This window comes from Rhincodon typus, unplaced genomic scaffold, assembly GCF_021869965.1.
Source record: "Rhincodon typus isolate 14 unplaced genomic scaffold, sRhiTyp1.1 hic_rhity00001921, whole genome shotgun sequence".
NCBI lineage: Eukaryota > Metazoa > Chordata > Chondrichthyes > Orectolobiformes > Rhincodontidae > Rhincodon > Rhincodon typus.
The window spans coordinates 9,201-23,274 of NW_025967559.1; the positions used below are offsets into that span (position 1 = coordinate 9,201).

The 14,074-nt window shown below is 41.9% G+C and overlaps 1 protein-coding gene across 1 annotated transcript; it reads left to right on the forward strand.

Annotated features, from left to right (window-relative positions):
• The first annotated feature begins 1,080 nt into the window (after nt 1-1,080).
• LOC125481379 (ethanolamine kinase 2-like) lies at nt 1,081-12,858 on the forward strand. The gene is made up of 2 exons (XM_048592850.1): nt 1,081-1,434; nt 12,138-12,858. The coding sequence occupies exons 1-2, from the start codon at nt 1,081-1,083 to the stop codon at nt 12,528-12,530; spliced, it is 747 nt and encodes a 248-aa protein (XP_048448807.1). The 3' UTR covers nt 12,531-12,858.
• Nucleotides 12,859-14,074: the final 1,216 nt, after the last annotated feature.

Below are 14,074 nucleotides of genomic sequence, written 5' to 3' on the forward strand. Positions count from 1 at the left end.
TTAGTGCCTTCTGAAATGGTTAAGCAAATCAATCACTTCAAAGTCATTGAAGGATATAGGCAACAAATGCTGTCCTTGCCAATAACACCCACATCCCAGGAAAGAAAGATTCACAAGAATTACAGAACCAAGAAGTGATAACTATCAAGAAAGGCTGAAATCTTGTGCTTGACCCTCAGTTGTTCAATGGCTTGAACAAAAATTTCAAATTTTTATCTTTGTTTTCAAGTTTGGCAATGGCCTCTCTCCTCCCTGTTTCAATATTCCCTTAGATCTGTCCGAGGTACGAGGCACCAAGTGGCTGCATGAACTCTGAAGCATAAATAGATGTCCAGCCAAGTTACACAAACTGTGCTCCTGCTCTAACAGGCCCCACTCTCACAGGCTGCTGCCTCTTGTAGGTCCTTCCCACCCACCCCTGTTCTCACAGCTCTCACTGAGGGGATGAGATAGTTTTCAAGCTTCACAATGGGGTCATAAGCTTGAGAATGTTTGGGAGGCAATGAATTATACAGATTAGGTTAGATGAAGTAGTATATGGAGAAGCTTGCATGGAGCACTGGGTGCAACTACACCAAGTGGATGAAGCATCTGTGATCTAGGAAACTGTGCTGTCATTCCATCAAATTGGTCAAAACTCATTCCTCAGCCAAGCCTATCCAGTGAATGATTCATTTCAACTGGGAGTGACAATCTGTACAGCACTGAAGTCCCTCCATCACCAGAAGAATAATATAGCAGGCAAACAGACAGGATGTCCTCAAGCCGTGACATTATGAGGTATTTTTGGATCAGTAACACATACATCACAATGACTCTGGGACACAGTGTTAATTCATGTGTGTACTTATGAAACATACAGGGTGCAAGTGAATTTTCACCCCCCTTCCCCCAGATTATGTATTTTCTTTGAAACGGATAAATTGAAACAAAATCACATAGGGTCCATGATCTGCATCAGATGCCCAACTCTATGCACCAGCTCATCATTGGCGTCTACTGCAATGTTTGGAGAGACATTGGGAAGACGCTGGTTGCAGGAGGCAGAGTTTAAAGGATTAGAGAGCGCCCTTTGCTCCGATGTCGCGACCTCCGGCTGATAGGGGGCAGCAGTCTCACAGCCCAGAGGATGGCGATGCAGCCAGCGGCGGCGGCGGCTCCTCCTGCTCTCGGTGCCCGAGCTCGGTGCCGATTCCTGCCTCTTTCCAATCGGAGGCGGAGCCTCGGCCCGTCCCTCGGTGCACATATAGCCCGGGCAGAAGCCCGGCCGGACACAGGAGCCGGGGTATGGAGACTGAGGTGCATGTCCCGATCGGGGCTCCCGCCGTGCCCAAGTTCGCCATCTACGTGGACGAGACTGACGTGATCCCCGGCGCTTTGGCGCTGATCGGCAAGCTGCGGCCCAAGTGGGACGTGAGCCAGGTGAAGACCAAGGTAAGGAGCCGGGAGTGGGAGTCCTGCCTCCCTGGGGGGGGGGTTTGACAGGGGCGCTGGCTGCCCTCCCAGCTCAGGTGTAGCGCCGGTATCAGATACAATCTGATACAATCCCAAAACTAGATACAATCCCAAATGGATACATTGTTACATCAGGCGGCGGCTCCATACATTCTGTTTTGATACAGTTTTCTTCTGCGGAGCTGGGCCAGAGATTCATTTTCCCTTTTTGTTTAAATATTTGGGGATACATTGTAATCCTTCCCCCACCGACCTGTCCAGAGGAGATCGAAGTGGGATCCTAACAAACAAAAAACACCAAGTTGCTGGAAAAGCTCGGCAGGTCTGGCAGCATCTGTGAAAATTCTTTTCCTCAGAATTGGAATCCTACCCCCACCCCTGACTTTTTATTGCTAGGCTCACTACTTTTCTTCCCCCCCCCCCCCCCCCACCCCCAAAACCTGTTTCCAGATTCAGTCTCCCCACCACACCCCTCCTCTCCACCCTTTTGTTGTTGGGTACCCATCTTCTTGCTCACGCCAAGCATGACACCTGTTGAAAGTGAGACGTTGTGCCCTGAATGTGACCAGGAATCTCAGTACAATAGATAGGAACCACGTTCCTATCGAGTGTGATCTGCTTATGTATCATTAAGATGTGAGGTGCACTGTGTAATTTAACTGCAGTTCAGCCTTCAAGCTAGTAGTTAAGTGTTTCCTACTCCTACTCCTACTTCTATCCCACCCCCTACCCTCTACTGAAGAACTGTGGCTGGGAAACTGGTTACTGATCTCAGGATGCTGAATCTTGTCCAATGTACTTTTTCTTACACACCACTTCAAATTTGTAACTTTACTAATGACACACTGAAGTCCAGTTCTTTGTCAGGTACAAGCTTGCACTCAACCCCAAGGGGCTCCTGTAGTGCAGTGGCAGTATCTGTAACTCTGGACCTGGAGGCCAGGGATCAAGTCCCACCTGCTCCAGGTGTGTGTAATAACTCTGAACAAGCTGAGAAAATACCTGCACTTAACCCTGAAGGCTGTGCAAATGTATTGTACAGTTCTTCAAAGGACTCCTTTGAACCCAGCAGTTCCCATCCTTTGGGTCTTTTTGGGACTTTTGACAGTTGTATCATCACACTTTTTTAAAAGCATTTACCTTGGGTGTTTGTAACCTTTTCTAAAGAAGAGCATCTTCCTGGATGTGATTTTCAATTTCCTATTTACTGTGTAACTTTTAATTCTGTTTTAAATCCACATTTTGGTTCAATTCTTACTTCAAAGGGGTACATTACAGCCATACAAATCTGGAAATAGTCTCCTCTTGGAAGCTAAGTAGATTCAGGCCTGACTGGCTCTTCAGTTGGAGACCACTTGGAAGTACTTGATGGAGTAGAGGGGGATCTTGTGATCCAGTGCTAGTGTCTCCTGGCCCAGGAGATTCTGATTGGGTAAGGTGGAATTTCATAGGTATGTCATAACATGCCTGAGCCAGCTGGTTTTTGTTAATACTTTTAACACACTTAGTCACCAATTCAAATAACTATAGTATCTGACAAAATATTGTGAAGACAGTCTCAGCTGCATTAATAGCTACTGTGCACTTAAGAACTTAATGTGCATTATTTTAGTGCCTTTTGTATTCTCAGACTATCCCATACTTAAATGGTTTAGTGTTTTTCTGAAATATAGTCACTGCTCTAATGTGGGAAACAGTTAATATTGCACAGTAAGACCTTTCAAACAGCAATATGATAATGACCAGAATCTATTTGAGATGTTGATTTGAGGGATGACTATTAGCCAGGAAATTTTTCAATAGAAAGTCCCATTCACAAGTGGGCAGAAAGGAGGCAGGGATGTCACTTTAAAATCTTAGTCAAAGGACAGTACATTTTGGGAAATGGTGCCATAGTGGTCATGCTACTGGGCTAGTAACTTGTATGACCAGCATAATTCTCTCTATGGCAGCTGTGAAATGACTTTCATAAATCCATCCAATTCACTAGATTTTTTTTTTGGAAGGAACATGGCCATCTTACCTGGCCTGGCCTCCCTGTGACTCCAAACCAACAGCAATATGGTTGACTCTTTACAGGGCTTTGTTCCAAAACAGGTAGTCCATCAATGCTGGCCTTAGCAGTAATGTCCACATCCTTGTAAGTAATAAATATGGACAAGGTGTCTACTGGTGGTTTAGCACTCTGTGTAATACCAAGATGTTTGGGGTTCAAATCCCGGAATAGACTTGAACCCAGAACTTCAGATAATTAAACTTCTTGCCTTCAAACCAACTGTGATCCTCAGTGAGTAGACAAAGGTCATTCATCCTTCACTTCCTGGAGATGTGCTGGCTCAATGCTCCAATTATTTTAAACTGTCTTGCTAGAACTAGCAATTGAAAGAGCATTTTTTTCAGGCTGGACAATTTGGAAAATATTGTCACATTTATCCTTAATATGAAATGTTTGCAACTCTTTTCACTTTGACCCTTGGTTAAAAATTTCAATTACTGAGAAGGAAACTGCTGGAAAGAAATTTGAGAATTTTGAGCAACTTGTGTGGAGGAGTGGCCAAGTTATGTAATCATGGTGAGAGATTAGCACAGACAGTTTGTATTATGTGCAAGAACCAGTAGCAGAAATGTGTATTTTTAGGTAAGGACAACATTTTTAAACAGTGAGAGCTAGACTTGTGTGCCTTGGTGTTGATGTTGGATAGAGTACTTGTGGATTAGAAGGCATGATGTTAGAGTTGATGTTTGTAAAATGATAGGGGCAAAGAGTAACAACTGGTCCCTTAAAAGATTGCTTTTAATCTCCAAGCCCAGGAAAAGCACATGTCTACAAGCAGCAGCCTACTGGTTTGCAGGTGCATAGAGAACCCCTGAATTGAAACACTTGTATCAAAAGGCTGTGTGGTTAGCAATTCGGGCAACAGTTTTATTATCAAGACAACCAGTTTGAATCAGCCAATTGAATAAGCCAGGCACTTTAGTCTAAAAAAACAAATTAAATTTAAATCTGATGGTTTTGACAGCATAGGACCAATCCTATTGTAAGAAATTGACACGTCATCAAGTGTATAAAGGGGCATTCGCGATCAGCTCTTGGAGAAAGTATCACTGCACTCTTAGCTAATATTCCTGACACAAGAATTTGAAGGACAAGGTGTTCCTGACAGAAGATCAGCAGAGAACGTACAGAACATTCTGGAGGTGTGCCCTGGCTATGATTTCAAGGGACTAAGTTCTAATTGTTTTATTACTTCACTTTTTATATAAGTGGGACTTCTATTTATTAGACTAGCATACCATAGAGTTTTCTCATTTGGGCATATTAGTAGCTAGAGGGGGAATTGTTTGGTTTGTTAATAGTTCAGTTAACTTGTCTGCTGTTAGATTTAGATTAAATTGTTACATTTTGATTATAAAGGGAGTGTCAGCTTGTTTTAGTTAACCACTCCGTATATACAAATTTGGGGGTGAGATGCAGGTTATACTACTTTTAATAGACTATAGGGCAAGGCAAGCCTCTCTGGGTGCTTTGGTTTTAGAGGGTGGTTGACCTTTGCTTTATAATACTGGCTTAGTTGTAGATTTTGAAGTCTTGGCAGTGAAAATACCTACTGAGAATGTGATTTGAGATGGTGTTTTCTAAGTGACAATTCATTTGGATGTCTTCTGCTAGTCACTTTTTTGCTCTTGACTCTCTAACTTGGTAACAAGAAAGCATATTAGAATCTTCAGAAGAAGTGAGCTGAAGCTTTGTAAAGCGGAGTGGTACAACATGTTCTATGTTCAAGTGGCTAAGTCAGAATACAACTTTTTTCAAAACTTATTTATCACTTCACCTGCCAGAATTGGCAACTATTGAACATAAACCTCCACTTTTCAAAGAAGTTGTAATGTTAGGAAATGGCCAAAGAACAGGAAAGGGCATGTATCTTGACAGGGTTAAAGTATAGATCAGCCATGACTTCAGCCAGTGAGTTTAAGATGCTGAATTAGCTACTCCTGTTCTTCTATTCCTAACTGGATTTAGAGTAGCTAGCTTCATGTTAAAGGCTAATACAGTAACAGCTGAATGGCAGTTACCATGCTGTAATTGGTGTAGTCCTGCTGTATGCTTGATGTTAGGACAGTATGTAACTGCTGAAACTAGGCAATTGAATATGTGAATGCATATTCAAGGTGTATTGTCATCCCACAATAACAAGTCCAAATGTACAGCTTTTGGGATGGAGTTCATGCCACTTGTTTTGTGACCTGTTTCCTCCTTGTATTTACCATCTCGAGCCTTTCAATTTTGCCATGGCAGTCCCTGGGTTATCCAACAGGAGGTCAACCATTTTCTCTCCAGATTGGGAAGCGGGTGGCTGCTACTATTCAGTATTATCATCAATTCACCTGCCAGAATTGGTGACCATTGAACATTAAACCTCTTAACTTCCTGCTGGATATCCCTCTCTCTCTCCTCCATTTGTGGCAGTATTCCAAATGTTATGGTGAATTCCTGTGCCTATGTATGGAGGAGCCTCATTGAGCTTTACTGCTTACAATCATGACCATTGTCTTTAGAAACTGGAGTCAAATTCTAATGGGAATTCCAAACTGTTATCCCAGAGTGGTTTCTCCAGTGAATGGAGATGGGTTCAATTAATGTATGTAAAGTGAATCATTTCCTAGAATAAATTTGGTTTGGGAAATTGAGATTCCATAATCCAGATTTGAGTTAATACTAAAACATTGTCCACCTAGTAAGGTCCTTGCCTTGAACTCTCTCATTCATTCAAGAATAGAAACATGTAGTATCTACACAACATTGGAGATATGCACTTCTTTGGACCTCTTGGAATGTATGTATTTAAAGCAGTAACTTCCCATTACTTTAGTGTCAACCACTATTCAGTCAGTAGTGCAATTGCTTTGAGTCAGAAGGTTTTGGAATCATGTCCTTTAGTGATCAGAACCAGGGCCGGGTGGGTCTCATTGACCAATCCATGATTGGGCTTGTTAACCTGGGCCAACCAGAGATTCAGAAGGTCTCCTCAGTCTATGACTAGCTTTAAGCTAGCTGGTCAGAGCCCATTTACTGTGCACATGTAAATAAAGGGTGACTTGGTGACAGGATATTGACCTCTGCGGTTATTTCCTGTCCTGAATGTGAAAAGCCACATATAGTATTTTGGATGAGATGGCTGGCTGTTTGGGTGAAAGCAAAAATCCTGTTATTTTGTGAAAAAGAGCAGCTTCCAAAATGAGTTTTGCTGGCCTTTAGTTAACCTGTTGTCTCTGGAGAAGAGCCAAATAGTAGCCATGGAAAAGTGTGATTAGCTCAATTAAATTTTAATTTGACTTGTGTGTTTAATTAGAAACCTAAGGAGGAGTATCTCAACACTGGCCATCAAGGGATAGGGCTGGTGAGCAGCTAAATGATCAGGCTGGAATAATGATGGGAGATCGGTTGAATATATTGGAAGTAGTCACAAGGTTGCCTGTTGCTAGGGTGCTTATAATCTGAAATTCTGTTGCTTTTCAATGTTTTAATTGGCATACAGTCCTGGGGCAGCTTAATGGGATAGGGGGCAAGTTGACAATGGCTGGTTTGTGATGCAGAGTGTCTCAATAGTGTGGGTTCAATTCCCATACCATCTGAGGTTACCAATGAAGGTATTGCTTTCTCACCCTCCCTCTGCCTGAGGTGGACGAGGTCAGAAATCACCAGGTCATAGTCCAACAGTTTTATTTGAAAACACAGGCTTTCAGGGCTTCTGTCCTTTAGGTGTTAGAGGTAGTATCAGACACAGAATTTTATAAGTGAAAGATCAATGTATTAAACAAACCCAATATGCTGTTTAAATCTTTCTTCAGTTAGAAGGCTTTGTTTGATTCATATGTACACATAAATTGCTGAATGCCTTTCAAGCTGTCTCCTGAGAGCTGAAGGTTGTCAGTTTAAAAAGTGACATTTCAGGTCAGACAGTGCATGTTAAGTGTGAGCGTTGTTTGGAATTGGTTTGTGCTTTGGTTTGAAGTCAAACTGGTCTTGCTTCTCAAATAGGAATTTCTAAAACACCACAGACTGTCTATGAATTTGTGTGCTTTGAACAAAATAGGATGTGTCCACAAATACAGATTCACCCCATAGATGTGCGTGTGCCCTGTTCTCCCACTGTACAAGCAGCCCTATGGTCTGGTACAACTAGGTGGTTATCAATGGGATTGCTGAGATGCAAAGTTCCCAATGCAATGCCTCAACAATGTGCCATGTCCTTCCACATCAGTGTAGACCTTTATTAATTCAGCCCTTGTTTTCACAAGCTGTAAGTGGGATACTTTGAGTGCCTTCTGATAGCAGTGGTTGCTAATATGTTAGAGGCTGGGCAAGGTTTATGGCAGTATTCACAACAATCAGTGTTTATTCAGCAGTGTTGGTTCACTAATGTAAACATTCTACAGCCTAAGACTGAATCCCAGAAAACAGCTTGATACTGAGATTGCTGCAAAGTAGGCTGCTTGCAAAATACAGTTGGTGGAAGATAGCTAAATGTAAACTTTCCACAACAGATTCTAGTCACACTCAGCAGTGCGGCCTGCAGGTATGATTAGTAAAGGATATTCTCCACTGAGTGAGTCTGCTGCTGTCACAACACAACCCTGAAATCGGCCATTTGGTAATCTAGTAAATTCACCACCGTCCTGCTGGACTGTAGGGCTATTATCATTAGAGATGACTGGTGATGGTTTAACCTGAGTGTCACCACACCTCAGCTGAGGAGATTGGGAAGGAGGGACCTTTGTGGTGACCTCAGTGCAGGACATGTTGGCCCTAATGTGCCCCTCAATCTAGGCCATCCAGACAACTGAATGAACCTGGTAATCCAGTAAGGATAAAAGTTCCTGCTGTGAATACCTAATCAAGGCAAAGTTGACATTAATTTGTGGTGGGGTGTTGATGGCCCAGTGGTGGTATTGTTGGATTGTTAATTCAGAGATTCAGGGGGCAAGGTTCAAATCCTGTCATAGCAGAGATTTTTGAATTCAACAAAAATCTGGAATTGAGTCTAATGAGGACCACGAATCCATTGTCAATTGTCAGAAAACCATCCAGTTCACTAGTGTCCTTCTAGGGAAAGAAACTGCAATCCTTACCTGGCCCAGCCTGTGTGTGACTCCAGTCTCTCAGCAATATGGTTGACTCTTAACTGCCCCCTGGGCAATTGGGGATGGGCAATAAATGCTGGTCTGGCTGATGCCCTCATCCCATGAATGAATATTTGAAGCTTTGAGATTTAGCATTGTCCATCTGGCATTTTGAGTAAGTCAATCGTGCAAAAATTTTAGCTACTTCAGTAATGCCAGTGACCAACTTCTTTTGAGATGATAAACTTGGTAAATAACAGCTTTCAGTGTAAGGGAGAATGGTCTGGGAATAGATAGCTGTTCTTAAAAACATTTATTCACAGATGTGGGCATTGCTGGCTAGACCAATATTTATTGCCCAACCAAAGTAGAGCCGGAGCATGATCCAGGATTGGAGAAAAGCAAATTAGAAATCAAACACAGCCAGGACACTTTTAACAATTTAATTAAAAAATGCACCTGGCCAGTTGTGACCTGCAGCAACACTGATAAATCCATTATAAATTCCTATCTTGGAATGCTGTTGGATGCAACAATTTTTTTCAAACTGGAAATGACAGCTTACAGAAGCCTACAGCTTCCTGCAGATTTCCATCACCTTGCATGTGAAGAGCCTCCTGATACCACCCCTGAGTAGCCCAAGATAATTCTCACTAGCTCTGACCAAATCTGCCATTGAGAAATACTTTCCCTCTGCCCCTCCAATCATAAAACACTTCATTTTTCAACTCTCAACTAGTCAAGGGAATGCAACCTGTCTACCACTTCCCTGGTATAGTGTTAAATCTGTACTGTCCCTTCCATGGTCAATGTATCTGAGATGTGGTGCTCAGTTGGAACCTATATTGAAGGGCTGCAGTCATATGCTGGCATAACTATATAATTGTATGTGAAAGGTGCTCTGGCACTTGAAAATTGGCAAGTAATCAGCCCATCTACAGTTGTTTCTCCCTGACTCTGAAAACCTGTCAACCATGGTCATGCCAAATTGTCTCCACCTCGATGCACATTTAGACCCCCAACAACCCTTTCTGAAAAAACCCCTCAACATGCCTGCAAGAAATATCCTGTTTTAAATTGACTGACTGTGTTGAAGTGTAGCTGCAATAGAAGGCAAAATTCATTGTCACAGTAAACATGGGTCCTATGTTATTTTCATTCATCATATGGACATCACTGGTAAGATTAACTTATTATTCTGCATGGTTGTTCTTGAAGATGGTGAGCTGCTTTCTGGTACTGTTGCAGTGAAGTTACACTCCTTCCTGTTAGGAAGGGAAGGTCTAGAATTTTGACTGACCATGAAGGAACAGTAATATGGTTGCAAATCAGGCTGTGTGGCTTGGTGGAGGGGGGTAGCAGCCTGTAGGTGATGTTGTTCCCATATAGCTATTTCCCTCCTCCTTTCTAGGTGGTTGAGGTCATACAACTTCTTTAAAAAGAGCTGTTGAAAGAGCCTTGAGTTATGGGTGTACATCTTGTGGCTGGCTGCCAGTGTCAGCAGTGAATGTTTGTGGATGTGATGCTGATTAAGCCTGCTTTTGACCTAGATGGTGTTAAGTTTCTGCTTGTTGCAGCTGCATTCACCCAGGCATATGGGAAGTATTTCAACAATCCTAAATTGTGCCTGTGTAGGTAGTGGACAGGCTTTAGGATCTAGTAAGCTCATTATACAGTTCCCAGTCTCTGACCTGGTCTTGTGTCCGTAGTATTTGTATGGCTGCCTATAAATTTTTGCGCTCAGGAGAGTAACAGTAAAATCTCTCTGACAGCAAGCAGTCTGCTTCCAGTGCTGCTCCTTTTTTAAATGCAGTTTAGGTAAAACTGCTATGACCCCAGAGGGCCATAAGGCTGTTCTCTCATCAGGTGAGAGGATTAGTGGTCAGTTTAACTGGGGAGGGGGGGGCAGGGGTCACCATGCCTCTGAAGTTGAGAAGGTGGGGCCTTCACATAACATTAGCCAGTGCAGGAATTGAACCCATGCTGTGGGTATCACTCTGTACACCCTAAACCAGTCCTCCAGCTGGTGAGGATTCTGTTTGACAGTGTTGGGCCAATGCATTTAGTTCAGGTGGGTGGTGTTTAGTCAATGTAATTATACCTGATGATAAATGTTCTGTTCATGGGTATTTAACAGAAGTAGCAACATAAGTGATCCTCCCTAAACAAGAGTTTCATTGGCTTAACTTATTCATAAACATCAAGATTCTCTTTTTTCTTTGGTTGAAAAGACCCATCTAGATTAAATCTTGTAATTTGTATGGATGTAGCTGATATCAGCAAGTTCATACTTATTCTTCCTTTGCTAGTTGCCAACAGGTGCACATTCCATAAACAGTTGGGAGTGGAATGTTCTACCTGCCCAATCTTTTCCTCCCACCTTCACCCCCCCCCCCGCCCCAACCACCACCATTAAATATCTAAAGACCTGTAAGCTTTAACTTTTTTATCTTTCACTTTTTAGCAGCCATGCCCTGGAGAAATCTAACTTGTGGAGGGTCAGCCACTCCACCTTGTTGCTGTGAATGTGATTAGTGTAGCTTCTTTAATGGTTTTAAAGGAAACTTAACTGCTGACTGAGCTTGCTGCTGGGATTAAAAGCCAAGAGTGGAACAAGTCAGTCTGTGGACTGGACCAAATTTAAGAATAACACTTTTTTTTTGCCTGATACAAAATACTGTGGGTACTAGGAATAACTCAGCAGGTCAAGTGGCATCTAGAGAAGAACAGTGAGTCCAATGTGACTTCAGAACTTTGAATAAGGCTTTTAAGATGTTAGTCAACCACCTTTATTTGAACAGCCATCTGCAGCTTTCATGGATGAATGCTTATTTTCTCTCTGCCTATTTTCTGTCACTGATTTGGAAATTACCAAATGCAAAATAATAGCTATTATACACAGCTGGCTTGTAGAAAGTGCTTTATCAGCTGTTTGACCAGAGATTAACTTTTTCCTAAAAGAATACTAGTGTGTTAAACTCTTGGCCACTGAATCTGTAACAGAATAGTTAAGGTCTAGAAGTATAAAGGAAGTGGATGTGAATTGGAGAAAAGTGTCAAATTTAAATCCTATTGCTAGTAAAACTTTAACAAGACAGTTATTGTTCTATTTGAGTTTAGGATGCTTTGTGTGTTTCTCAAATCATAAAATCCATCTGAGCAGAACTGTCTTGATGGTCCACTTATTAATTTATGGGATCAAGGTACAGCAGGCTAGTATCCATGGTTTTGGTTTGAACTTGTGCCTCTTCATTTGCACTGCACTTCAAAGAATGGCAAACGCAGATGGGAGTGAGCATTCATCTAGAAAGTGAGCTGTTGGGGAAAGCTTTTTTAAAGTTGACTTCAGTTCTTGCTACTCAAATACATCTACAGTAACTACTGTAGACAGGCAAAAGGAGCACCATGCAAATGGTCTGGCTATGACCCTAGTCTGGGAATTGTTTCTGTTTCAGTTTTCAGGCAACCATTGAGTAGTTGCCAGTACAATGCTGTCCCAGAATATGTAGCTAGCTACATGAGTAACAATCTTTCTCTTCTCCATAACCCTTCCCCAGTTATTTACAGATGGAATTACAAACAAACTGGTTGGCTGCTATGTGGGGAACAAAATGGAAGATGTCGTTTTGGTGAGAGTTTATGGCAACAAGACTGAGCTGTTTGTGGATCGGGACAATGAGCTGAAGAGCTTCCAGGTCCTGCATGCCAATGGTTGTGCTCCAAAACTCTATTGCACATTTCAGAATGGTCTCTGTTATGAGTTCATGCATGGAACAGCACTCTGCCCACAACGTGTACGGGAACCAACTCTGTTCAGGTACCAGTGTTTACTTAGTGTGTTGCCTCAGTTTGTATTGGTACTGTGTGGAACAGGTGAAGACTTGTTGCCCTTTTATTCCTTTCATCTTGAATCCAGTCAAAACTTGGATAGCTGTCAAAAGACCAAATAGTTTGACTGCAATTGCTATTATTCTGTCTTGATGAACTGGACAGGCTGGGATGGGGTTGGGGAAACAAGGAAAGACTCCTTCCTTCTCTGGAGACCAGCATGAGGCCCTTCTAACAAAGGCTTTAGTTGTAAACTGCCTTCCTAGGATAAGTTCTCAACCTGCCTCTTCCTTCTCCGTTTCTTAAACCACAAAGATGTGTAGATAATTTTTTAGGATGACTATGCATTTCAAGCATTTGGGACAATTTAGAAGTAGCTGAGCTGAACATGTTTTCTGGTCATTAATGACACTACAGATGTCCATCAAATATAATTCAGTTAGAAAACCATTTGTTGCGTTTTGATTTTAATTCATCTTTACATTGCCAGCTGTGGTTCAGCTTTTTAGTTCTATCCATCCTGCAATTCAGACACTAATTTTCCAAATTAAATGGTCAAAGATTCAAAGCCTGATTAACCTGAATTTGAGTTTCCAATGAGGAAGACTAAGCAGTCATCAAATCCTTCTTTGAGGAATGTTCCCACTCTTCTGTTCTCATTCTCAAAAATATAGAACCATTTCTATATTTACCAATCACTTCACCAGCCAATTTTCTTGGTGAAAATTCCAAATTTGGCATTGGCAACCAATGTTACATAAGTGTGAAGTCTTGTTTTTAAATACAAATCAACAATCAGTGAAGAGACTGCTCCAAAGAATCAAACAAGTGAGATGAGAACCAACAACCATAACTCAGCTTTTTGAAATCATACCTTCTATCCTTTAATTTTGAATATTCAAACATGGTGAGTTGGGAAACATTTGGGTTAGTTGCTGCCTTCTGGCCTTGAACCTCTAGGCACTAGAGCAGCACCTTGGCTGGAAGGTGTCTTTAGAGCATAAGTTTACAGGGAAATTTCCATTATTAGTGGAGGTATCAATGCCAAGTGACAAATGTTGTTGCAGCTCATGACAGTACTTTTTTGTTACTGGATCTACCTTTTTATGTAAAATGTCTTGAAACAATGCCTAGGAAAGATGACTAGTAGTCACGACAACTCTTGCCTCCTTCCCAGCACCTCCTTTTTTTGGGTCTGGGAACTTGTCAAACTGTGGATTGACTCAGTTATCAGAGGGGTTTAGAATTGTTGCCAGCAGACGTGGAGAAATCCAGAGGCAACTGTTCACCTTGATGATAAATAGGATTTTATTTCCTTGGACTTTGGGGAACATGAATGAATGTGATTTTTGTTTTGACTGCTTCCAGGTAAGTGCCAATTTTGAGCATGGGTGTGGGGTATGAAAGTAAGTCTGCACATGTGGATGCATGTATTACTCACTGGTGCAGGGAGAGATGTGGCTGATCATGGATATAATTAACATTACTTCAATACTGCAGAGAAGTGAACAATCTGGACTGTCTCATTCTGTTTTTTTTTCTCCTTTGCTGGTTTAATCATCACTTTTTTTCTCTCCTTGTAGTCAGCAGATATCTACCTTTATGAAAACCCATCTTCCAGTCTAAGGAATAAGTTTGTTTGCCTGTTGTGCAGTTTCTTCTGATG

What these genes read in the sequence shown, in the direction of transcription:
- LOC125481379 (XM_048592850.1), top strand. Translation starts at nt 1,081, where the DNA reads ATGTCGCGACCTCCGGCTGATAGGGGGCAGCAGTCTCACAGCCCAGAG. An exon ending in TGAGCCAGGTGAAGACCAAG is followed by an intron (nt 1,435 to 12,137) that starts GTAAGGAGCCGG and finishes ACCCTTCCCCAG; the next exon opens with TTATTTACAGATGGAATTAC.